Source organism: Rhinopithecus bieti, unplaced genomic scaffold (genome assembly GCF_001698545.2).
Source record: "Rhinopithecus bieti isolate Rb0 unplaced genomic scaffold, ASM169854v2 scaffold_2205, whole genome shotgun sequence".
Classification (NCBI taxonomy): Eukaryota; Metazoa; Chordata; class Mammalia; order Primates; family Cercopithecidae; genus Rhinopithecus; species Rhinopithecus bieti.
This window is the reverse complement of record NW_016803673.1, coordinates 2732171-2755570: the sequence shown is the minus strand read 5'-3', so window position 1 is coordinate 2755570 and position 23400 is coordinate 2732171. Positions and strand designations below refer to the sequence as shown.

General features: G+C 53.9%; 1 protein-coding gene across 7 annotated transcripts; it reads right to left on the bottom strand.

Annotated features, from left to right (window-relative positions):
• Positions 1 to 2811: 2811 nt before the first annotated feature.
• Positions 2812 to 15949, bottom strand: LOC108513510 (globoside alpha-1,3-N-acetylgalactosaminyltransferase 1 (FORS blood group)). Of its 7 annotated transcripts, none has more exons than XM_017849310.1 (7): positions 15753 to 15949; positions 14351 to 14540; positions 13333 to 13398; positions 6812 to 6899; positions 6698 to 6733; positions 5982 to 6116; positions 2812 to 4125 (listed from the first exon to the last, which is right to left on the bottom strand). In XM_017849310.1, exons 4-7 carry the CDS (start codon positions 6856 to 6858, stop codon positions 3450 to 3452), a joined length of 894 nt encoding a protein of 297 aa, XP_017704799.1. In that variant the 5' UTR covers positions 6859 to 6899; positions 13333 to 13398; positions 14351 to 14540; positions 15753 to 15949; the 3' UTR covers positions 2812 to 3449. The 7 variants fall into 7 exon arrangements, with proteins under 7 accessions (XP_017704799.1, XP_017704781.1, XP_017704787.1 ...); XM_017849292.1 differs by having other exon boundaries at positions 2819 to 4125; positions 6812 to 6862; XM_017849298.1 differs by lacking the exon at positions 15753 to 15949 and adding an exon at positions 15658 to 15742 and having other exon boundaries at positions 2819 to 4125; positions 6812 to 6862.
• Between the last annotated feature and the right edge of the window lie 7451 nt (positions 15950 to 23400).

The following is a 23400-nucleotide window of genomic DNA, read 5'->3' as shown; positions in this document are numbered from 1 at the left end:
CCCTCCGCCCCAGCCGCCTGCTCAGTACTCCCCACCCCGCTAGGACCTAGGGCCAACCTCGCCCCAGTCAGGCGGGGGCTGCTGACTCGGCGCGCAGGCGTCACCAAATATACACGCTCACCCTGTCGCCCAGCACCCCGATGCCACCTGCTGGACTCGGCTTGGCGGACGGCTGAGAGCTGGGGGACCCAAGGTGACAGCGGACTCAGCCTGGGCAGGGAGAAAGTCAGGTCACCCCTTCCCCACCTCCATCCTTGTCTTCCCTGACAGCACCCGGGACCACGACGTCGAGCTGCAGCTTCAGCTGGTGTAAGATGGGGCTCGAGGGAGCCTGGGGGAAGGAGGCCTCACACGGGTTGAGCGAGTGTTGGGGGTAGTCAGTGTTATTAGGGCTCACTGATTTCGTCCCTTTTATTTTTTATTTATTTATTTTGTTTTCAGATGTAGTCTCATTTGTTTGTTTTTTGAGACGAAGTCTCACTCTTGTCCCCCAGGCTGGAATGCAATCGTGCGATCTCGGCTCACTGCAACCTCCGCCTCCTGGATTCAAGCAATTCTCCTGCCTCAGCCTCCTGAGTAGCTGGGATTACAGGCACCTGCCACGACGCCCAGCTGATTTCGTATTTTAGTAGAGACTGGGTTTCACCATGTTGGCCAGGCTGTTCTCGAACTCCTGACCTCAGGTGATCTACCTGCCTCGGCCTCCCAAAGTGTTGGGATTACAGGTGTGAGCCACTGTGCCCAGCCCTTTTTATTTTTAAAACAACTATGTAGAGATGAAGTCTCACTATGTTGCCCGGGCTGGTTTGAAACTCCTGGGTTCCAGCAATCCTCCTGCCTTGGCCTCCCAAAGTGCTAGAATTACAGGCATGAGCCACCATGCCCGGCCTCATTCAATTTTACACCAGAGCCAAGGCACCAGCACTGCAGGCCACTCAGCTCTGACTGGCCAGGCCCTGCTGTGTGTGGTGACCCCCACACTTCATGGCTCTTCCCCGTCGCTCATCCCCAAGCTGGTCATCAGAGGCCTCATCCTGTGTTGGGGCCTCGCTGGCCAGGTTTCCCCTGAGTCCAGCACTTGGGCCCCATTTATATTGATCCCCCTGCTGGGACAGACCGGCAGTGACCCCTGCCTCCTTGCCTGGCATTCAGAACCCTGTGTGACCTGGTCCCTATACCCCAACTCTAACCTCCTGGGGCCATCCTGACTCAGGGACCCCATCAAGCTCCTGCCTGTCTCAGAGCCCCCTGCCAGCACCGTCCCTCCCTGTATCCTCCACAATGCACTCACCTTCAGAGCTGCACTCCTCCCACCCCAGGCAGTGCACAGTCTTGAACCCAGACGACCTGGGTTCAAACCTGCAGCTGGACCACATCACAGGCAAGCTCCTGGGGACCTCTCAGAGTCTCAGTTTCCTCTACTGAAAATGGCTCAGGGACTCCCATCCGGGAGGGTGTGCCAGGGGTAAAGCTGGGTATAAGTGGGGTGAGAGGGGTGTGGGGGGTTTCTTCCCTGCTAGGCAGAGCTGCCCAAGCCTCAGGGTCTGCTGTCACCTCGGGTCCCCCATCTCCCAGTCATCCACCCAGCTGAGTCCAGCACTTCCATGGCCCTCTATGTGCTTTCAACAGAAGCTCCCCAGAGGCAGGGCGTATTCCGTCAGCACAGCCCCCTCTCCCCTGGAGCAGGCGCTCCCTATGAGGGACACAGAGACCATGGTTCCATTCCTGCCCCTCTGCCCAGGAAGCACTCAGAGCCCCTTCTAAACTCCAGGCCTCTCCAGCCCAGTCTGTCTCCTCCAACTAGTCACTCCATCTGTCCACACTCTTGGGATCTGTCTCTGCTCGCTGGCCAAACCACAGGTGCAGGAAGAATGAACTCAGGGCTGGCCCCAACTTTTCTACGGGTGACCAAGTGGGTGGGTACCTGCCCATTCTGGTATGACCAGAGTCTACCCCACCCTCCTCTCTGTCTTCTCCTTCCACGAAAAAGATGCTACTGTCTCCAGGGCAGTAAGCACCAGGCCACCAAGCCCTGAACCCATACCCCACCCCATCTCTGTGTGGCCAGGCAGACAACCACTGTAGGTCTCTGAAGTCCTTCTGGGTCCAGACTGGAGAGGTCATCTTCCTAAGCTCTCTAATCCTGGCCTGCACCATTGGCACACAGCCCCATGCCCACTGGTGGCCTCACAGGGCTGCAGTGACCCTGGATACAGGAGCTCCCAGGGTTGTCCAGCTGCTGGGCTCCATATCCCTCTACACAGTCAGGAGTGTGGTAGGTCTGCCAGCACGCTCCGCTTCACCCGGTCTCCCTGGAGAACTGGAATGAAGTACTTACTGTTGCAGCCTCTAGCTTTAGCTCAGATTTTCTGGAGTAACTATATCCCCTACTCCCCACCCCCATTCGATTCTGTTTGAAATCCAGTCTGCCTGATGGAACAGGCACTGGAGACACAGGCAGGCTGGATGTGCAGGTAAAAACCACCTTAGTGGCCAGGCACGGTGGCTCACATCTGTAATCCTAGCACTTTGGGAAGTCGAGGCAGGTGGATCACTCGAGGTCAGGAGTTTGAGACCAACCTGGCCAATATGGTGAAACCCCGTTTCTACTAAAAATTTAAAAATTAGCTGGCTGTGGCGGGTGCCTGTAATCCCAGCTACTTGGGAGGCTGAGGCAGGAGAATCGCTTGAACCTGGGAGGCGGAGGTTGCAGTGAGCTGAGATCACGCCACTGAACTCCAGCCTGGGTGACAAGAGCGAAACTCAGTCTCAAAAAAAACAAAAGCAAAACAAACGAAAAATCACCCTAGCTAGGGTCGAGCACACACCACCTTTATTATAAACTGCCCCAAACCCTCTTAAGAAGGAGGTGACTAGTCCCCTGAGAGTGCGGCTCACTTTGGGGTGCAGGAAACCAGAGGGAGCCTAGACCTGCTCCATTTCAAAGGCTCGCTCTGGGGACCTGAGTGAGGAATTAGCTACATGTGGTTGGGAGACATCAAGGGACACAGGACCCCTGTGACCAGAGAAAAGGGGTCTCGGGTGCCTTCACACTAGGGTATGAGAAATGCTATGTTAAGGGCAATATGCAATAAACGGGAGGCTGGCGCTGCGGGGTTCAGGCACTCTGAGTCGGGCTTAGGCTTCAGAGCCTGCCCCACAAAGGCACGGCTGCAGAACACGGCAAGCCTGCTGGGCCATGCCTTTGTAACTGCGCCTCCCCTCCCCCGTCTCACCGTTCCTGTGCCACATGACTGTGAGATCTTGTGTGCTACTGTGTGCACAGCCCTCTGCAGTTCACAGTGGCCTTTCCACATCCCTTTTCCAGTTGAATTCGCCTGACTGACAGAGGGAGGTGGGACAGGGCTGGTCTGCACGCTAGTGAAGCACTGGTGGCTGCAGGGCTTTGGATCCCCATCCATGGCACCCCCAGCTCCATGGTCAGCGCCTCAGGAGCTGATATCCTTGTCCAGTGTAGAAAAGCGGATCAGCTTCAGGCTGGGCGGCTGGGGCTTCCTGTCATCCCAGAGGTACTCGGGGGACAGCACCTTGGACGGCTTGTTTGAGATGAAGCGACGATTCAGATGGCTTTCCTCCCGCCAGGCTGCCATGATGCCGTTGGCCTTGTCTGCCAGGATGGCCATGTGACAGCCCCTGGTAAACTCATATACCCTGGCCACCTGCCCCCCAAAGACTTTCCCACCATAATAGAAGTCCCCTTCGCTGTCTGCCACAAAGGCAGTGGAAACACGCCTGCGCTTGTAGGGAAACTGCTGGTGGGGTGTGGCGTAGTAGCTTGGGTGAATGGCAGCCACCAGGTCTCCCAAGGTCTCAGGGCCCCACGGGTTCCGAAACACCATGTCCACATCAAGGCAAAAGAGGTAGTCCACCTCCCGGTGAGCCCTCTTAGCAATGTGCTGGCTGATGGTCTCCATCCGGCACATGGATGTCTCTTCCCAGTTGGAGTGACCCTGAATGGGGATGGTGCTGAGGAGCCGACGGGGACCCAGCGGGACCCCAGGAACGGCTGCAGGGTTGTCAGTGAAGATGTAGTAGTGTACCTGGTACCCACGCATGAAGAACTCCTCGGCTGACTCCAGGAAGGACTGGATGAAGTCAGTGTACCTAGTGATGATCACCCGGTCACCCACCGCTACCCCAGCAGCCTGCCTGGGTCTCCACTGTGTGCTGGGGTCAGCCAGGCTGGGGTCCACTTACCTGCTCCCCATCTCAAGATGTCACTCTGCTCCAACCCTCCGGGTCCTCATTTGTCCAATTCCCAAAACGCTAGTACCAGCCTCTTAACGGCTGTTGTAAGCATGTTCCTGGTAGATTTTTTTTTTTTTTGAGGTGGAGTCTCGCTCTGTTGCCCAGGCTGGAGTGCAGTGGCGTGATCTCGGCTCACTGCAAGCTCCGCATCCCGAGTTCATGCCATTCTCCTGCCTCAGCCTCCCAGGTAGCTGGGACTACAGGCACCTGCCACCACGCCTGGCTAATTTTTTTTGTGGCCAGGAGGGTCTCGATCTCCTGACCTCGTGATCTGTCTGCCTCGGCCTCCCAAAGTGCTAGGATTACAGGCATGAGCCACTGCGCCCGGCCTCCTGGTAGAGATTCTTATTTTTTTTTTTTTTTGAGACGGAGTCTCACTCTGTCGCCCAGGCTGGAGTGCAGTGGCACGATCTCCACTCACTGCAAGCTCCGCTTCCCAGGTTCATGCCATTCTCCTGCCTCAGCCTCCCATGTAGCTGGGACTACAGGCGCCCACCACCGCGCCCAGCTAATTTTTTAAATGTATTTTTAGTAGAGACAGAGTTTCACCGTGTTAGCCAGGATGGTCTCGATCTCCTGACCTCGTGATCCGCCCGTCTCGGCCTCCCAAAGTGCTGGGATTACAGGCGTGAGCCACCGTGCCCGGCCCTGGTAGAGATTCTTATCCTCCTAGACCAGGTGAAGTTTTATTGAGCAATTTCTAAGTGCCCAGCAACGTTCTAAGAATTCTTATGATCTTTGATCTTCATAAGCTGCCTTAAGGCCGGGCGCGGTGGCTCAAGCCTGTAATCCCAGCACTTTGGGAGGCCGAGACGGGCGGATCACGAAGTCAGGAGATCGAGACTATCCTGGCTAACACGGTGAAACCCCGTCTCTACTAAAAAATACAAAAAAACTAGCCGGGCGAGGTGGCGGGCGCCTGTAGTCCCAGCTACTCGAGAGGCTGAGGCAGGAGAATGGCGTGAACCCGGGAGGCGGAGCTTGCAATGAGCTGAGATCTGGCCACTGCACTCCAGCCCGGGCGACAGAGCAAGACTCCGTCTCAAAAAAAAAAAAAAAAAAAAAAAAAAAAAAAGCTGCCTTAAAGCATGCCCATTATACAGGCAGGAACATTGAGTACCACAGAGAAGAAAGTAGCCAAGAAGCGGCTAAGTGGACGAATTAAGTGGACGAATTAAGGGAAAGCAGTTGAGCTAGATGCTGGGGGCATGGAGTGGAGTGTGGTTGACACAGCCCTGCCCCCAGGCCAAAACTCATTGGACAAGGGGGCCACCTGACCCTAGGTGGGCCATTCATCATCTGGCCATGCTTTAGGGCTTGGGGCCCCAGGAAGTTCCAGGAAGGAGTCCCAGGGGCCCAAAGGGAGGCTGCCAAGCAGCAGCTCCTAAGGAAGGCCAGGTGGGGTCAGGGAGAGACGAGGGCAGAGGAGGGGTCCAGATGAAACAGGGAGGGGCAATGGGACCTCCTGACAAAGGCTCCTGCTGTCCCCTCACCTGGACTCTGCCTCCTGTCTATGCTAGAGCCAGACCCCCTACCCCAGGAAGCCCCCATCCCACTATCACACCCTACTCTGCACTTTCTGTCTGCTCGGCACCTGGTTCTGAGCCCCCCGGGTGCCCAGCAGGGTCCTGTGTGCACGTCTGGGCTCTTCCTGACTATAAACTCCTGTGGCTCAGAGAGACCTCCCTCCCCTTCCCCAGCCCACAACTCACTTCCCCACGGCAAACACCATGACCCCAATGGTCAGGTTCAGTGGCTGGTAGATGTGCTGCAGAAGCTCTGGGTTGAAGGTCCCCTCGGAGACGATGGGCGCTAACCAGGGTGTGAGTGTCAGCAGCTGTGTGGGCCTGGCAGCAGGGGGGCCGTGGGCACTGAGACCCTCCCCTGTGAAAGCCTAAGTCTCCTCCCAGCCCTGGCTCTCACACTGTGTGACCGGGGCAGCTTCGTCCCCATCTCTGGGCCTCCCTTTCCTCACATGGAAAGGGGGAATAATGACAGTCACCTCCCAGCAGGGTTAGGAGGAGCAGGAGTTAACGCACACCAAGGAGGAGCCTGGCATTGTCCATGTGTGCCGGGCCCCTAATAAGTGAGGGTCATGAAAAAGGGCAAGGCAACATTGTTAAGAACAATGGCCCGAGCACCGAGTGCAGACACCGCAGATGTTACAGTACCTCTCATCTGCTCCTCCAACCTCCAGGGAGCTAGGTACTATTATCCACCTGCACAGAAAAAGCTCAGAGCAGTTGGGTACCCTGCCCAAGGTCACACAGCCCAGGTCCCTGACTCCCAGCCCTGTGTCTGTCCATAGTCCCTAACTCTCTGGGCCCCAAGGCCACCCTGATATTGGCACCTCCACTACCCCAACTTATAAATCAGAGCTCTTTTGGCCCCTCCCCCCACCCCCTTCAGGCCTCTCCATGACACCTACCTGTGCTCCAGCAGCTTGGGCTGGGGGTACTGTGACCTGCAACCAAGAAGGACCAGTGGTGGAGGGGAGCCACCACCCTCAAGGCCACAAAAGGGGAAATGCCAGTCTCCTTACCATGCCACGGGCTGGAGTGGCTTCTCCCTCTTGCAGTGCAGCTTCATGTTGCTGGTGGCAGAGGCAAGAGAGAGCCATCATCGTGGGACTGGGGACAGAGATACTCAGCACAGGAAGAAGGAGGAGTCAGAGGCCCCTGTGGGCGGGCACCCAGGGTCCATGCAGGCTCCCTCTGACCTTCCCCCACAGCCCCACCCGACTCTACAGAGGAGCTGGGGACCCTTGCAGAAGTGATCTGTCCAGGGTTGTTGAGAGAGTGAGTGACAGGGCAGTGACTCGAACCCAGTGCTGCTTAGTCCCAAGGCTGATGCTTTTCCAACCATGTCGCTCTCATTGTCAGAGAGAAGGTTTGAAAAGCTGCAAAGGGCGGAGCACGGTAGCTCATGCCTGTAATCCCACCACTTTGGGAGGCCGAGGCAGGTGGATCACGAAGCCAGGAGATCAAGACCAGCCTGGCCAAGATGGTGAAACCCCGTCCCTACTAAAAATACAAAAAATTAGCTGGGCGTGGTGGCGGGCGCCTGTAATCCCAGCTACTCGGGAGGCTGAGGCAGGAGAATTGCTTGAACCCAGGAGGCAGAGGTTGCAGTGAGCCGAGATTGCACCACTGCACTCCAGCCTGGGTGACAGAGCGAGATTCTGTCTCAAAAAAAAAAAAAAGGAAGAAAAGCTGCAAAGGCCTGGTGACTGGGACCTCAGGTGAGCTAATTAACCTGAGCTCACTGTAATGGTCAGTTGTATGTGTTAACTTGGTTAGGCTGTAGTATCCGGTTTCTCAAACACAAGTCAAAGTGTTGCTGTGAAACATTTTTTTTTTTTTTTAAGAGACAGGGTCTTGCTCTGTTGCCCAGGCTGGAGTGTAGTGGTACAATCATAGCTCACTGCAGCCTCAACCTCCTGGGTTCAAGCAATCCTCCTACCTTAGCCTCCTGAGTAGCTGCACCTGCCAGGCACTCATTACCACCCCCGGCTGATTTTTTAAAATTTTGTAGAGATGGGGTCTTGCTGTGTTGCCCAGGTTGGTCTGTGAAAGTATTCTGTAGATGTGATTAACATTCTATATCAGTTGATTTTATGTAAAAGGGAATATGTAGAGGACTGCGTGCTCGCAAACGAGACGTTCCCGATAAGCCCTGCTCTTGCAGACACAGCAGGACGGTCCTTTTCTGCAAACAGAAAGGACAAAGGACCCAGCTGTAAACAGTGGGCTCTGGGAACTGGTCAATGTTTACTGATCTTGGGAGTCAAGGAAAGGTCAGAGAAGCAACACATGCCCCATGACTTGGTAACATTCCACAAACGGCTGTATAAAATAAAGCAGAGTGTGCCGTTCGGCGCGGCCGCCATGTATGTCTTGTCCTGTGTTGTCTTGTGTGTTCATTCCTTTGTTTAGGAAACACGCGGACCCCAACAGAATATCCTAGACAACCTGGGTGGGACTGATCCAATTGGTTGAAAGCCCTTAAGAACAGAACTGGTGGCCAGCCCAGGTCACTCACACCTGTAATCCCAGCACTTTGGGAGGCCGAGGTGGGCAAAGCACTTGAATCCAGAAGTTCAAGACCAGCTTGGGAAACATGGCAAGTCCTAGTCTCTACAAAAACAACAAAAATTAGCTGGGTGTGGTGGTGTGCACCTGTGGTCCTGGCTACTTGGGAGGCTGAAGCAGGAGGATGGTTTGAGCCCAGGAGGTGGAGGCTGTAGTGAGCTGTAATCATACTACTGCACTCCAGCCTGGGCCACCCACAAAGTGGGACCCTGTCTCAAAAAAAAAAAAAGAACTTTCACCTGTGGGCTGTAGTGTCCACTCCTGTCTGAGTTTCAGCTACCTAGCCAGCCTCACCATCACATACGTCAATTTTCCCAGGTATGTTGGCCCGTCTGTCTACCTGCCTACCTCTTACTGGTTCTGTTTCTCTAGTGGATCCCTGACTGCCATTTCTCTGCATCTGCAAAATGGGCAAAACCAACCTTAGCCCTAGCAGTGGCGAGAATTACACAAGGTGTGTGAGGGGCTCTTGGCCCATGTCCAGCATGGAGCAAGTGCTCAGTAAGGTGAGGGATCCTGGGCAAGTCTTGGCAGGCAGTCTGCATGGTCACTTTCAAAGTCAAACTGGGTGGAGAAGAAAGAAGGGGGTCCATGAAGGAGGTGCCAGGGCTGCAGGGTCAGACCCCTGGGCTCACCTCTGGCTCTGCCACCAACTGGCCCAGGGACCTGGAGCCAGACATTTGACCCTATGAACTTTAGTTTCCTCATCCACAAAATGGGGACAGTAAAACCATCCACTTAGAGTGTTTCCAGCAGGTGGAAGCGAGGCACAGAGAAGGGAAAGACTGGCCGGGCGCAGTGGCTCACGTCTGTAATGCCAGCACTTTGGGAGGCCGAGGCAGACGGATCACAAGGTCAAGAGATCGAGACCAACCTGGCCAACATGGTGAAACCCCGTCTCTAATAAAAATACAAAAATTAGCTGGGCGTGGTGACGCGCGCCTGTAGTCCCAGCTACTCAGGAGGCTGAGGCAGGAGAATCGCTTGAATGCGGGAGGCGGAGGGTGCAGTGAGCCGAGATCCCGCCATTGCATTCCTGCCTGGCAACAGTGGGAGAATCCGTCTCAAAAAAAAAAAAAAAGAAAGAAAAGGAAAGGGAAAAGCCACCCAGCCAGCAGCAGCAAGAAAAGGCCCGAGGCCGATTGTCCCCAGGCAGAAGCTTGTAAGGATCCCACCCACTGATGACACAGTAGTCTGCCAGGTCCTTGTAAGTTTCTTTTCTTTCTTTCTTTTCTTTTTTGAGATGGGGTCTCTCTGTGTTGCCCAGGCTAGAGTGCAGTGGCACAAACTCAGCTAACTGCAGCCTTGACTGCCTGAGCCCAAGCGATGCTCCCACACCAGTCCCCTGAGGAGCTGGGACCACAGGTGCCCACCACCACACCCAGCTGTTTTTGTATTAATATTTTTGGTAGAGACGGGGTTTCACCATGTTGCCCAGGCTGGTCTTGAACTCCTGAGCTCAAGTCATCTGCCTGTCTCGGACTCCCACAGTGCTAGGATTACAGGCATGAGCCGCCTGGCCTGGTCCCCTGTGAGTTTCAATACGTCATGTATGATGGGATGGCTGAAGCCTCCTTGAACTCTTCTATCTCTAGGCTACGCTCTTTTATTTGTGGTAAAGTGTACAAAACACAAGATTTACTACCTTAGCCAACTTTTAAGTGTACAGTTCAGTGGCATTAGGTACATTCACATTGTCATGCAACAATCCAACATTTGTGTTCAGACTTTTTTATCATCCCAAAAGGAAGCTTGGACCCTCATTAAACAAGAGTTTGCCATTGCCCCTCCCCCAGCCCCTGGGAACCATAATTCTACTTCTGCCTCTATGAACTTGAGTATGGAAGGTACTTCCTATAAGTGGAATAATTAAGTTTTTGTCCTTTTGTGAATAGTAGCTACTTTTTTTTTCTTTTTTTAGATGGAGCCTCAGTAATCTTGTCTTCCCAGCTTGAGTGCAGTGGTGTGATCTTGGCTCACTGTAACCTCAGCCTCCCAGGTTCAAGTGATTCTCCTGCCTCAGCCTCCCAAGTAGCTGGGACTACAGGTGTGTGCCACCACACCCGCCAGTTTTTGTATTTTTATTAGAGATGAGGTTTCATCATGTTGGCCAGACTGGTCTCAACTCCTGAGCTCAAGTGATCCACCAGCCTTGGCCTCCTAAAGTGCTGGGATTATAGGCGTAAGCCACCACACCCAGCCAAGTTGCTACTCTTGAATCAAGAATTTTTTCAAGTCAATTTGTCAAACTGGCCCTCTGCCCTAGTTTCCTACAAGCAAGCATATTTCAGGGCCCTGCTCAGAAAGCCCTGGGATTTCAAGAAGTTGTCAGGAGTTAGAAGGGGCACCAAACAGCCCAACATTCTGTACCTCCCTGGCTCCTCTTTTCTCTCCACAAGCCCAGACACACTCCAGCTGCAGTGAAGAGTTACACACAAGAATACAAAAGCAGGCCGGTGTGGTGGCTCACACCTGCAATCCCAGCAAGGGTGAGTTGGGAGGATCCTTTGAGGCCAGGAGTTCCAGACCAGCCTGGGCAACATAGTGAGACCCTGTCTCTACAAATAAAAAATGAGCTAGGAGGTGTGGTGGTGCGTACCTGTGGTCCCAGCTACTCGGGAGGCTAAGGTATGAGGATCACTTGAACCCAGGAGGTCAAGGCTGTAGTGAGCTGTAATAATGCCACTGCACTCCAGCCTGAGTGACAGAGCCAGACCTTATCTTCCCCCACCACACACACACACAAAAGATAGACAAACTGTAAAGAAGAAAAAAATGTTGTAGTTATACTCAGCCAAGGGTGATGATAGGGAACCCACAAATGGACCAAACAGAGAAGGTGGGGAGGAAGCACTTCACACAAGAAAAAATTCAATTAATGGGAAGACATAGGGAAAAGAGAGTCTCACTAGTAACAATAAAAAAAAAAAAAAAAATTAAGTCCAGGGGTGGTGATTCACGCCTTTAATCCCAGCACTTTGGGAGGCCAGTGGTGGGGGGCGAAGCCTGGCTGAGGCGGGCAAAGACCAGACTGGCCAACATGATGAAACCCCGTTTCTACTAAAAATACAATAATTAGCTGGTGCACCTGTAATCCCAGCTGTTTAGATGACTGAGGCATGAGAATTGCTTGAACCCTGGAGGCGGAGGTTGCAATGAGCTGAGATCACGCCACTGCACTCCCGCCTGAGCGGCAAAGTGAGCCTCTGTCTCAATATAATCATCATCATAAATAAAATTTATACCAAAGAGGATAGCATTTCCCTCTCCCAATCAGCAAGGTAGGTTCATTTTTGTTTTCATAACCCCTGGTATTCCCAGCAGTAGCCCAGGTGTATTACAGGGTGGCTTTGCTGGGTACTGCTCAGGCAGGGCACATGAGTGAGTGACTGCTGTGCTGTGGTCCTTCTGAAATAACCCAATGAGACGGATCAGAACCTATCCACATCCTCCGGCCACTAAAGGAACACGTCTGAACAAAACGATCTTTGAAATGGAGAAAGGGTTATGCTGCTCATCACAAACTAACTTAGAGCCCTGGGAAACTGGGAGCATCATAAATGCCGAGAGCAATTGGTGGTGGGAAAGAGAGAGAGACTGAAAAATTATGTGCCAGCCCCTGGGTGGAATAAGATGATGGTGATCAGGCCGATGCGGTAGCTCATGCCTGTAATCTCAGCACTTTGGGAGGCTGAGGCAGGAGGATTGCTTGAGCCCAGGAGTCCGAGACCAGACTGGACAACACAGTGAGACCTTATCTCATTTTGAAAAAAAAGGAGATGCGACACACATTGAAAAATAAAGTTCATTCTGGGAAAACAGAATAAAAACTGCAAAAACAGTATGACCACAACTGTTCTAAATGGCAAGCAGCCATTTTGCATTTAGAACCATGTAAATATCTAATCTGTTAAATTTGAAAGCGGAACAAACAAGCAAAGCAAACAACGAACTTCGGAATTGGAGTGTAATTTTTGACAGGTGAACCTGACAGGGTTTTCTTTTTCTTTCGTCTTTTCTCCTTCCTGGCTTCCTAATTTACTATCTTCTATGTTTACAATATAAAACATGCCTTGTTAATTAGTGGTCTATGATTCAGATGTTTAACTTTCCTTGAGTTGTCATGAAAAACAAAAGACCAGATGCTCCTCTGAGATTATCCCAACTCATTTTTTCAGGCTTAACTGTTAAAAAGTCAGACTCGGCCGGGCGCAGTGGCTCACGCCTATAATCCCAGCACTTTGGGAGGCCGAGGTAGGTGGATCACTTGAGGTCAGGGGTTCGAGACCAGCCTGGCCAACATGGCGAAACGCTGTCTCAACTAAAAATACAAAAATTAGCCGGGTATGGTGGCAGGTGCCTGTAATCGCAGCTACTCGGGAGGCTGAGACAGGAGAATCTCCTGAACTGGGGAGGCAGAGGTTGTGGTGAGCTGAGATGGTACCACTGCACTCCAGCCAGGGCAACGGAGTGAGATTCTGACACACACACACACACACACACACACACACACACACACACAAAACAGAAAAAAAACAGCTCCTTAAATAAGGAGGACTTTGGTCACATGTTCATTTGTTCCTTGAATCCACGGAACACAAAACTGAGCAACAGGGTCAAGTCCTAAAAGCACTGGGCCCTGCTGGTCACCAGGAGCAACAGCAGGCTATTTATGGGCATCATTGCACTCTCTGTTCTCAGTGGCCAGACACAGCAAGTGAGGCTCACAGCTGTGCAAAATGTGGAAGGTCAGACCATGCAGGGAGCTGCAAGGATTGCTGAAAGACCGAAATGGGAATTTCACTTCACATTTGTCACAGCCCTTAAATTACCTAAATACTATTGCATTTATCAGAAACATGAACTTAGAACTCAGGAACCGGCAGATGAAGTGAACTTAAATACTCTCAGGTCTCCCCAGCTGTGAGCAGCCCACAGGGCCCCCAGTTCTCCTAGCCCCACCCATACTTACAAGATCTCTGGGCAGGAGAGATAATAGGGGACATAGGAGACTGGCAGCCAGTTCTCAGCATACACCCTGTGAAGAAAAAGAAAAAATCTGTTGATCCACTCTGCTCCAGAGGCTGAAAACACACCTCACGCACATCACTGGGAGTGAAGGTCTCCCACAGTGCATTAGGAGACCAGGTCCCCTGTCATTCTGTAGGTCTGGCTGACCTCGGAGGACAAAGCCTACTGGTATTCCCGGCATGTGTCACAGGGCCTGGCATGCAGTCATTCATTCACCCATGCAGTCATTCATTCCCAGGGAGTATACATTCTTGATGCCAGGCCCCCCCACACAAACAGCAGGGTGAGGGGCAGCCCCAGGAGCTTCATGGAAGGACAGAAACAAAGAGGGAATATCAGAGCGTGAACAGGGATTCCCCATCAACATTGGTTGAAGGATGGTCCAGGCAGAGAAAAGAGCAAGTCAAGGACCGGGCGCGGTGGCTCACGCCTGTAATCCCAACACTTTGGGAGGCCGAGGCAGGCGGATCACAAGGTCAGGAGATCGAGACCATCCTGACTAACATGGTGAAACCCCGTCTCTCCTAAAAGTACAAATAAGTTAGCTGGGCGTGGTGGCGGGCGCCTGTAGTCCCAGCTACTCAGGAGGCTGAGGCAGGAGAATGGAGTGAACCTGGGAGGTGGAGCTTGCTGTGAGCTGAGACCGTGCCACTGCACTCCAGCCTTGGCCACAGATCAAGACTCTGTCTCAACAACAACAACAACAACAACAACAAAAAAAAAAAAAAAAAAAAAAAAAAAGCAAGTCAAAGGCCAGGAGACCAGTACAAGACAGAATTCAGAAGCCAGGGACACTAGTTGGGTCTTGCTGGAGCTGAGATTGGAGGACAGGTGAGTCAGGAGGGGTTGGTGGGATCTGGAATCCTACGAGGAGATCAAGGTTTTGGGGTTGACCTTCAGAGACAGTGAGAGTCCTAGGTGGGAACAGAGACAGGAAGAGTTCCGTGGGGCAGACTCACCACAGGACACTGAGGCTTGTGCCTGCCAACAGGCAGAACCCCAGACCCAGGGCCAGTCTCTGGCGATGTATTGCTGGGGGCTGCACCAGAGCCTGGGCACCTGCAGAGACCCCACCGGTCTGGGCAGATGAGGCCATCCCCTTGCAGGGATGTCAAGCTCTGAGCCTGGTTTCTGAGGTCCGGGAAACACCTGCAAAGGAACGCTTTTTTTTGAGATGGAGTTTCACTCTTGTCACCAGGGCTGGAGTGCAGTGGCGCAATCTCAGTTCACTGCAACCTCTTCTCTTGGGTTCAAGCGATTCTCTTGTCTCAGCCTTCCGAGTAGCTGGATTCCAGGCATAAGCCACCACGCCCAGCTAATTTCTGTATTTTTAGTAGAGACGAGGTTTCTCCATGTTGGTCAGGCTGGTCTCCCGACCTCAGGTGATCCTCCCGTCTCGGCCTCCCAAAGTGTTGGGATTACACGCATGAGCCACCTCGCCGGGCCAGGAATGCTCTTTATCGGGAGACGGTGACCCCAGCCCTGCAGCCCTGCCCTCCCCTCGGTCACCCACTGGGGTCATGTGGACTCTGGGTCCCGCTAGATCCCGGGTTCAGCTCTGGCAGCTCTGGGAGGCGCACGATGGCAGTGGCTGGGTGCTCAGCTGTTACTTCCAGCAGCCCTTTAGGAGAGGGGCTGGGACTGACTTCGCGGAGGCGGTGGACCCCTGCCTTGGCTCCCGCGTCTCCCTCACTAGGTCCATTCTCGGAGGGGAGCCGAGGCTGCCGGGAGGGGCGCATGGGCCAGTCCACCGTCCGCTGGAAATCAAGCCCCGAGGCACAGCGAGGACACACGCAGTCCCAGCGCAGGACGAGCGGGGAGGGGCGCCCAGGATTCCCCGAGCGGAGCGAGGTGGTCGCTGTCCACCTCTCTGGGAGGCAGGCCCCGGGTTCTCCACGGAACGATGGGAACGCGCCTCAACCCGCTGGCTTGGTGACCTTGGGTCAGTCATCCCCTGCTCCCGGCCTCAGTGGATGGCGGCCGGCACGCGGCCCCCGGGGGGAAGATGCACGGGAAAGGCTGTGAAACGCTGGGCGCAGCCTGGGCCACAGTGAGCGGAGGGCGGGGGTTCTGGGGATTAGGCCGCTGCCACTCGGGAGTGTCCGGCAAGCACTCTCCCTCTCTCTTCCTCTGGGGCCTCAGTTTCCCCACCCGGGCCTCCAAGCTCCGTCTCGCCCCCGCCTCCCGCGAACGCAGAGCCCATTCCCGAGCGCCGCCGGCCCCAGCCCGTGGTCGGGACCCGAGACTCTGGGTCCGAGATGCGCACCTCCTGGGCTCAGGGCCCTCCTCCTTGGCCCCCGGCGCGGCAGGGACTGGGTGGGCCCGAGGGAGCGCGACTCTCCCTACCGGGTGCAGACTTACTCCTTGCTGCCGGACCGGCGTTACGACGGATGGAGGGGCGCCACCCCGGCGCAGAAAACGGACTCAGCTGGCCTGGGCCCCCGCGATACCCAGGCAATCGGCGGCGCAGGTGGAGCCTGGAGCAGGGCAGGCAGAGCCTGGAGCAGGGCAGGCAGCGGGGCAGCGGGCGAGGCTGGAGAAGCCAGGCAGGAAAGAGGGAGCCGCAGCCCCGCCCACCTACCGCAGGCCCTTCCCCTGCGGTCCGAGAGCGCCTTCCCTGCGGCCCAGGAGCTGGATCCCGGGGGACCGAGCGCCTGAGCTGACCCCTGGGCCTGGCTTCCGCTAGCCGCCTAGAACTCGGCCTAGGATGCAGCAGGCGCAGCTCGGGGGGCCAAGAAGCGCAGGTCCGGGGGCAGGGTAGGGTGCAGGTGGAGAAATGAAGCGATTTGTGAGGAAAACCTTACCTTGTTTATAAGAACTTTGAAGCAGTCCACGGAAAGGGAGAACGAGCTGGACGCCACTTGCTGTCCGGTTTAGGATCTGTCCTCCTTTGCTCGGGGCCTCTGAGCCAGGCGCCCCTGCCTAGCGAGGGGACACAAGCGAGTGCCTCCCAGAATTACCGGGAACCTCCGTGTCCTCTTCTGTGAAATGGCACTGGTCGCGCTTTCTTTCCACGGCCTGTGTTGCATTATCCCTTCCACGAAGGGCTGCTCTTGTCCACCCCAGGGACTCTGGGACCCCAGGAGAGACCCTCTTGCAGCTCACCAGAGGTCGACCAGCGCATAGGGTAGAAGGTTTTTGTAGCAGAAGCCTCTTCTAGGCAGGGTGTAGGAGGGGAGGGGCAGGAAGGCAAAATGAAGGGGCCCTAAGGGAAAATAAAGGAGAGAGTGACCAAAGGGGTGGGGGGTGGGACCCAGCCAGAGAAGGGCTCAGAGAGGTTACGGGTGTGCTCCAGGTCACAGTGTAGCTGGAATTTGGAAACCCAGACCTGCCTGGTGCCTGGGCACAGCCTCCCAGTCGCCTCAGAGGTGTAATGATTACCTGTGTCCTTGGGGTTTCTCTAGAGGACCACAGGTTCCTATAAGGCAGGGCCTGTTTTCTCAGTCTGTGGGAGCCTGGCACCGGCCCTGGGAGCTGGTGAGTGCTGTTTAAAAGGTCACGCTTCCACCTTTTAATTGCAAACACGACCTCCCTGGGACCTGGTCTGGGATCTGCTGATTCATTTTCGTTACTCAGTTTATGTTTGCAGAGTTCCCTGGTCTGCCTTCCAGACACTGATGCCTCTCTGGGAATTGTTTTCTAATACAGCTTTAAGGTGACCAAGACAGGGCCGACCTAGCCCTATGGCTCTGCCTACTGGACGCAGCTAGCAGTCTCTCCATCCCTCCCTGCTGCACCCCGAGAGGAGAAAGAATTTGGCCTAAAGACAGCACTGGCCTGGAAGGGGCTGGATGCAAAGGTAAAGAAAGACAAGAGAGACATCCATGACTTAAAAATATAATAATCAAAGGCAAGGGAGGTAAAAGGAAGATGGGAGAAAACACTGTAGGTCCATGTGGACATCTTTCTCATCTGGGAGTTAAGTGGGCTGAAATAGGAATGTAGGCAGAGACTTGCGGTGTTCAAGGGAACCAGAAAGAACAAATCCAAGTCAGGCAGAGCGGGAGAAGAACAGTGGGGAGAAAAGTCGCTGCTAGCCTTCCAGTTGTCTCTCTCTGTCTCTGTTTTTCTGTCTGTCTCTATATACGACTTAAAGAAAACTCTTATTAAATATTACTTAAGGCCGAGCATGGTGGCTCAAACCTGTAATCCCAGTATTTGGGAGGCCAGGGTGGGAGGATCATGTGAGCCCAGGAGTTCAAGAGCAGCCTGGGCAACATAGCAAGCTATGGGGCTGGAGCCAGGGTGCCAGAGTGAGACTATGTCTCAAAAATAAGTAAATAAATAAAATTTTTGTTGTACTTTTTTTTTTTTTTTTTTTTAATGGAGTCTCGCTCTGTCACCCAGCGTGGAGTGCTGTGGTGCAGTCTCGGCTCACTGCAACCTCTGCCTCCCAGTTCAAGCAATTCTCCTGCCTCAGCCTCCTGAGTAGCTGGGATTGCAACACCTGGCTGATTTTTATTTTTTTTTTAGTAGAGGGTTTCACCATGTTGGCTAGGCTGGTCTCGAACTCCTGACCTCTGGTGATCCACCCACCTCGGTCTCCCAAAGTGCTGGGATTACAGGTGTGAGCCACCGTGCCTGGCCTTACTTAACTATCTTTTGAGGAGGTGGTGGGCCACTGAAGCTGGGACCCAGATCGGTGCTTCCACTGCTGGCTGTGGGTGAGATGCTGTCCCTGCTTTTGGGCTGTGAGCTCTCAGGACAGGAATGGTGTCTGGGGTTCACTGTCATATTTCAGGTGTCTGCACACAACAGGGGTGCTGGATGCATGCATGAGTGAAGGAATGAATGAACCCGAGACTTCTTTGTGTCTCAGATTCCTCCTCTGTCAAATAAGAGTACCTACTTCAAGGGGCTGTTGGGAGGATGACACTTACTCATTCATCTATTTATTCAGTAAATGTGAAGTGCCTCCTGTACCTGAGGCTCTGTTCTAGAAGCTAGGAACACACGGTGAACAAGCATGTTCCCTGATGGTGTGGAGCACCCACCCCCAACCCCCAGCAGGGTTTAAATGAGGGAAGGTGGGTCTCAGGCACGTGGTCCCAGCTCAGTGAGAGCAGCTGCTGGGATCGGGAGGTCACGCACAAGTTTCTGTGCAGCAGCTCAAGACCAGCCTGGGTGGGGTCTGCGGTGGAGGGGATGTAGGATCCTTGGTCTGAACTCCCAGGCTATCCAGTGTCCCCACGTAACCATTCCCCTTACTGAGCCTCAGCTTTTCATCTGGAAAATGGGCTTGTGAGGATATCCATCTCTCAGTTTCTCCATAAATTGGTCTTGATCTTCTGAAGCAGACAAAGAAGTGACTGTCTTCCCACTGGTAATCCTGGAGGGCTGAGGTTTGCGTTCATGAAGGGAACAGGGGAAACGTCCTCTGCTAGGGGACTGGCTAAGTTCCCCCTCTGGTTAGCGGCAGAGCTGGGCTGAGACCCCTTGGCTCCAAAGCCAGTCCTTGGGCTCCCCACCATGCACAGACCCTCTGTAATTGATCCCCAGCTGTGACCTACCTCTGGGATGCCACAGAATGCTCCCGAATGTTTCCCAGAAATAAGGGAGTTCATGGTCAAGTCTGGGAACTCAGGTGAGCAGGGGTGGCAGAACCTCCCAGACCTTTAATCTCTAAGGGGAGGTGGGGAGAGTCTGCAGTGCTTCCCTAGAGGTGGAGCTGGGGTGGAGGGACTGGGCAGGGCGGAGGCAGGCCCGGTGGCCCCCCGTGTGGGCCTCACTCTCCTCACCTTAGGAGAAACTCCTGTCTGGAACAAGAGCCAGTGTTCTTCTGAGTGGCCAGCAGGCATCTCTGCAAAGCTCAATTTGGACCCAGACATTGATTTTGGATCCCCTTGGCCTTGGAACCTGGGGATGGGCAGCAGCAGGAGGGTCCTGAGGATAGACCCCAAGTCTCAGTCCATCACCCAAGGTTCTGCCCCTGCTTTGCTGGATGACCTTGGACAAAGCCTCAGTTTTTTCCACTATGCATCGCGGTGACAGCTTCCTTTAGTGCTTGTCAAGCTGTGCCTCTCAGAGGCCTAGGAATGGGGTGTCAGGGAGGAGGTTCCTGTAGTGTGTCTGGGTTGGGGGTAGGGAGTACAGGCCTCATCCCAGCTCCACCCTGAGCAGCTCTGTCCTGTGTTGGATACATTGGGGTTCTACATCTGTATTATCAGAACAATGTATCACTGCCTCAAAAAAAAAAAAGTGGGGTTTAAAGACTATAGAGCTGGGTGGACTCTGGGCCAGCCCTGCCCCTCTGGGGCTCCCTGCACTCTATTCCTCTTTGACCTGGTGGTTCAGGAGGACAGGTGCATTCACATCCACACAGCTGGCCCACCCAGAACCCAGCAGCATCCAGGAGCCAGCCTTTGATCCAAGCCCATCATCCTGCACTAGCTAAGGCCTGGCCTGGATACAAGCAGAACCCACAGCACCCTGTCCCAGGGGAGCAAATCCAAGCACTAACTGAAACCAGCAAGCTAGGCCCGGAGGAGGGATCTCAGGGCTGGTTCCTGGGCCCCCAGTACCTGGGAGGGGAGCTTCTTGGCTGTGCTGGAAGCCACACCCAGACTTTGACCCCAGGAATGCCCAGAAAACACATGTTCAGCAGGCTCCCCTGAGAGCAGAAGGGGACACACTTCAGAAATGGTGGAAAGATAAAAATCCAGCCTCCGCCTGCATCAGGGCAATAAAATAAGACAGTGAGTTAGATGGCATATCTCACCCACCAAGTGTGCCGCCTTTTCCCCTAAAGCCCCTTGAGTGGAAAACACACACAAACTCTCTCTGTCTCTCTGTCTCTCTCTCAAAGGGCTTCTTCTCTTCTGTCATCCAGGAGACTTCTGTGGCCCAATGTGTGAGGGTTTCCCACACACACAGGCGACAGACACCAGTTGGATGTCCTCTAATTCAATCTGCTTCTGACACTGTCTACCTGGAGGTAGCGTCAGATCTCCCGGGTTGAGATCTCAGTCCCACAAGGCTGCCCCCTCCCCCGCTTCCCACAGACGCCATGGCAAATCTGGGCTTCCAAGGACAATTGCTTGAACCCAGGAGGCAGAGGTTGCAGTGAGCTGAGATCACACCACTGCGCTCCAGCCTGGATGATAGAGTGAGACTCCATCTCCAAACAAACAAACAAACAAATAAGCAAACAAACAAATCTGGGCTTCCAGGGCTTCTGACCCACCAGCTGCAAACTGGGTTCCCACAGCCTCCTCTTTGGGTTCAATTAATTTGCTAGAGCAGCCCACAGAACTCAGCTCTAGCATTGGTGGAGTGGGAAACTCACAAGGCCTGTCTGTGCAGATTCTTCTTGGCTTCTCCCTGCAGCATTCCTTCCTCCAGGGAATGGAGCAGGACTCCTAAGATGGGGATCTTGTGACCTATAATTAGACAAGGTGGGTCAGATAATTTATGGCCAGACAGAAAGGCAGGGGAAGATTCTTGCCCTGAGGAGAAAAAGGAGCAGGTGAAAGGTGGGCAGGAGAAGGTCAGAGAAAGAGAGAGAGAGATACTCTGTTTTCTGAGGCCTGCTGCTGAGGCCTAAAGCACCCCAACATTATAACAAGGGCTATGGGAGTTACGAGCCAGGAATCGTGGCTGGAAATGTGTATGTATGTATGTGTGTGTGTGTGTAGATAGATAGATAGATAGATAGGGCATGATATCATACCCCTGAAATTCGAAACCCTTGGAGTGGCTGAGGGGGATGGACACTTTCCCCTGGCAGTGGGAGGGGGGGTCTGAACTCTTCTCCTAGAGGGTGAGTTGGCACTAAGACCCCAGCACACCCCCCTTGGATTCAGTTTGTCTACTTCTAGAAAATAGGAAAGCTTTAGAGACATGAACAAAGGGTTCAAGTTCGAGGAGAGTCATCTCTGCCCATCTCAGGCCCCGAGTGGCACACTCGCCCCCCAGCCTTGAGCAGGGGGATCTGGTGTCCCTGGAGGAGGAAACAGGCCCTGCAACCATTAAAGGTGCTGCTGTTGGCGGGGGTGCGGTGTGATTCCAGCTACTTGGGAAGCTGAGGCAGGAGAATTACTTGAACCTGGGAGGCGGAGGTTCCAGTGAGCTGAGATCGCGCCATTGCACTCCAGCCTGGGCAACAAGAGTGAAATTCTATCTCAAAAATAAATAAATAAATAAAATCCCAGCCTACCCCATTAACTCAGCTCATGGTCCACTGAGGGGTGTGCTGACCTCTGTCTGACACCAGTATTTTTTTTTCTTTGAGACAGGGTCTTACTCTGTCGCCCAGGCTAGAGAGCAGTGGCATGATCATGGCTCACTGGAGCCTCAACTTCTTGGGCTCAAGCCATCCTCCTGCCTCAGCCTCCCAAGTAGCTGGGACCACAGGTGCATGCCACCACACTCAGCTAATTTTTCTGTAGAGATGGGGTATCCCTATGTTACCCAGGCTTGTCTTGAAACGCTGAGCTCAAGTGATCCACCTGCCTTGGCCTCCCGAAGTTCTGGGATTACAGGTGTGAGCCACCATGCCTGACCTGACACCAGCATTTTTTTTTTTTTTTTTTTTTTTTGAGATGGAGTCTCATTCTATCTCCCAGGCTGGAGTGCAGTGGCGCAGTCTCAGCTCACTGCAACCTCTGCCTCCTGGGTTCAAGCGATTCTCCTGCCTCAGCCTCCCAAGTAGCTGGGACTACAGGAGCATGCCACCATGACTGGCTAATTTTTTTTTTTATTTTTAGTAGAAATGGGGTCTTACTATGTGGCCAGGCTGGTTTCAAACTCCTGACCTCATGATCTGCCCGCCTCGGCCTCCAAAAGTGCTGGGATTACAGGTGTGAGCCACCATGCCCAGCTGTTTGTATTTTTACAAAAATACAAATCCAGGCTCCTGGGCTGGATTTTAAACAAAATAGAAAACATTAGAGAGTGGCCTCACAGGAAGGGCCAGGGTTTTGTGGACTGCTGGTCTCAGGTGTGTGTGTGGACGCCGTCAGACATGAAGTGTTCCAGACGGGGGACAGGCCAGGTATGGCAGGTGTGGGAGGGGGTTGGGGTAGCCCAGGACACCTGTACAGGAGAGGCCTCTTGGCCTCTGACATTCTTGCTCAGGACTCCCCATTTCCAGGAAAGTGGGAAGCCTTGTCTTTGAGCCAGACAGACTCAGCTAAATCCCCAGCCCTGCTACTCACTGGCCAGGCGGTGTTTCCATTTCTCACTTAGAGCATGGGGGAACCATGGTCCCCACCTCAGAGGCTTGGTTGCAGGTGATACACAGTTTGCTCTCCAGCCCCTGGTGCACACTGATAGCAGCTGGTAGATGACTGCACCTGCGTCTGACCTGGCTGTGCTAGGCAGCTCCCTCCCCCAGCCCACTGCTTCGAGCTTGACCAGGTACTATGGTTTCCTCTCAGTCAGCAGGTGCCTTCCCAGCTGAGCTGTCCTGGCCCGAGGAGACCACTTACTCCTGCCTCTCACAAAGAAGATGCATGCAGAGACCCCAGGGAGGCAGAAAGGAGGCAGCCCCTGGCTGTGCTGGGATTTTTCTTTTCTTTTCTTTTCTTTTTTTTTTTTGGAGATGGAGTCTCGTTCTGTTGCCCAGGCTGCAGTGCAGTAGCCGTATCTCGGCTCACTGCAAGCTCTGCCTCCCGGGTTTATGCCATTCTCCTGCCTCAGCCTCCCGAGTAGCTGGGACTACAGGCGTCCACCACCTCGCCCGGCTAGTTTTTTATATTTTTTAAGTAGAGACCGGGTTTCACCGTGTTCGCCAGGATGGTCTCAATCTCCTGACCTCGTGATCTGCCGTCTCGGCCTCCCAAAGTGCTGGGATTACAGGCTTGAGCCACCGCACCCAGCCAGGGATTTTTCTACTTACAAAGCTCCTGGTGCATTCCCTTCAGGCTCTGTGCCGAGGCAGCCCGAGCTGGGCAGGAACCACAGCTGCACTGCTCTCTGGCTGAGAGATTTTAGTCATGACCATTTCCTTCTCTGAGCACCGGCTTGCTTGTTTAGAACAGAACAGGGATCCACGGTGAAGACCCCTGCT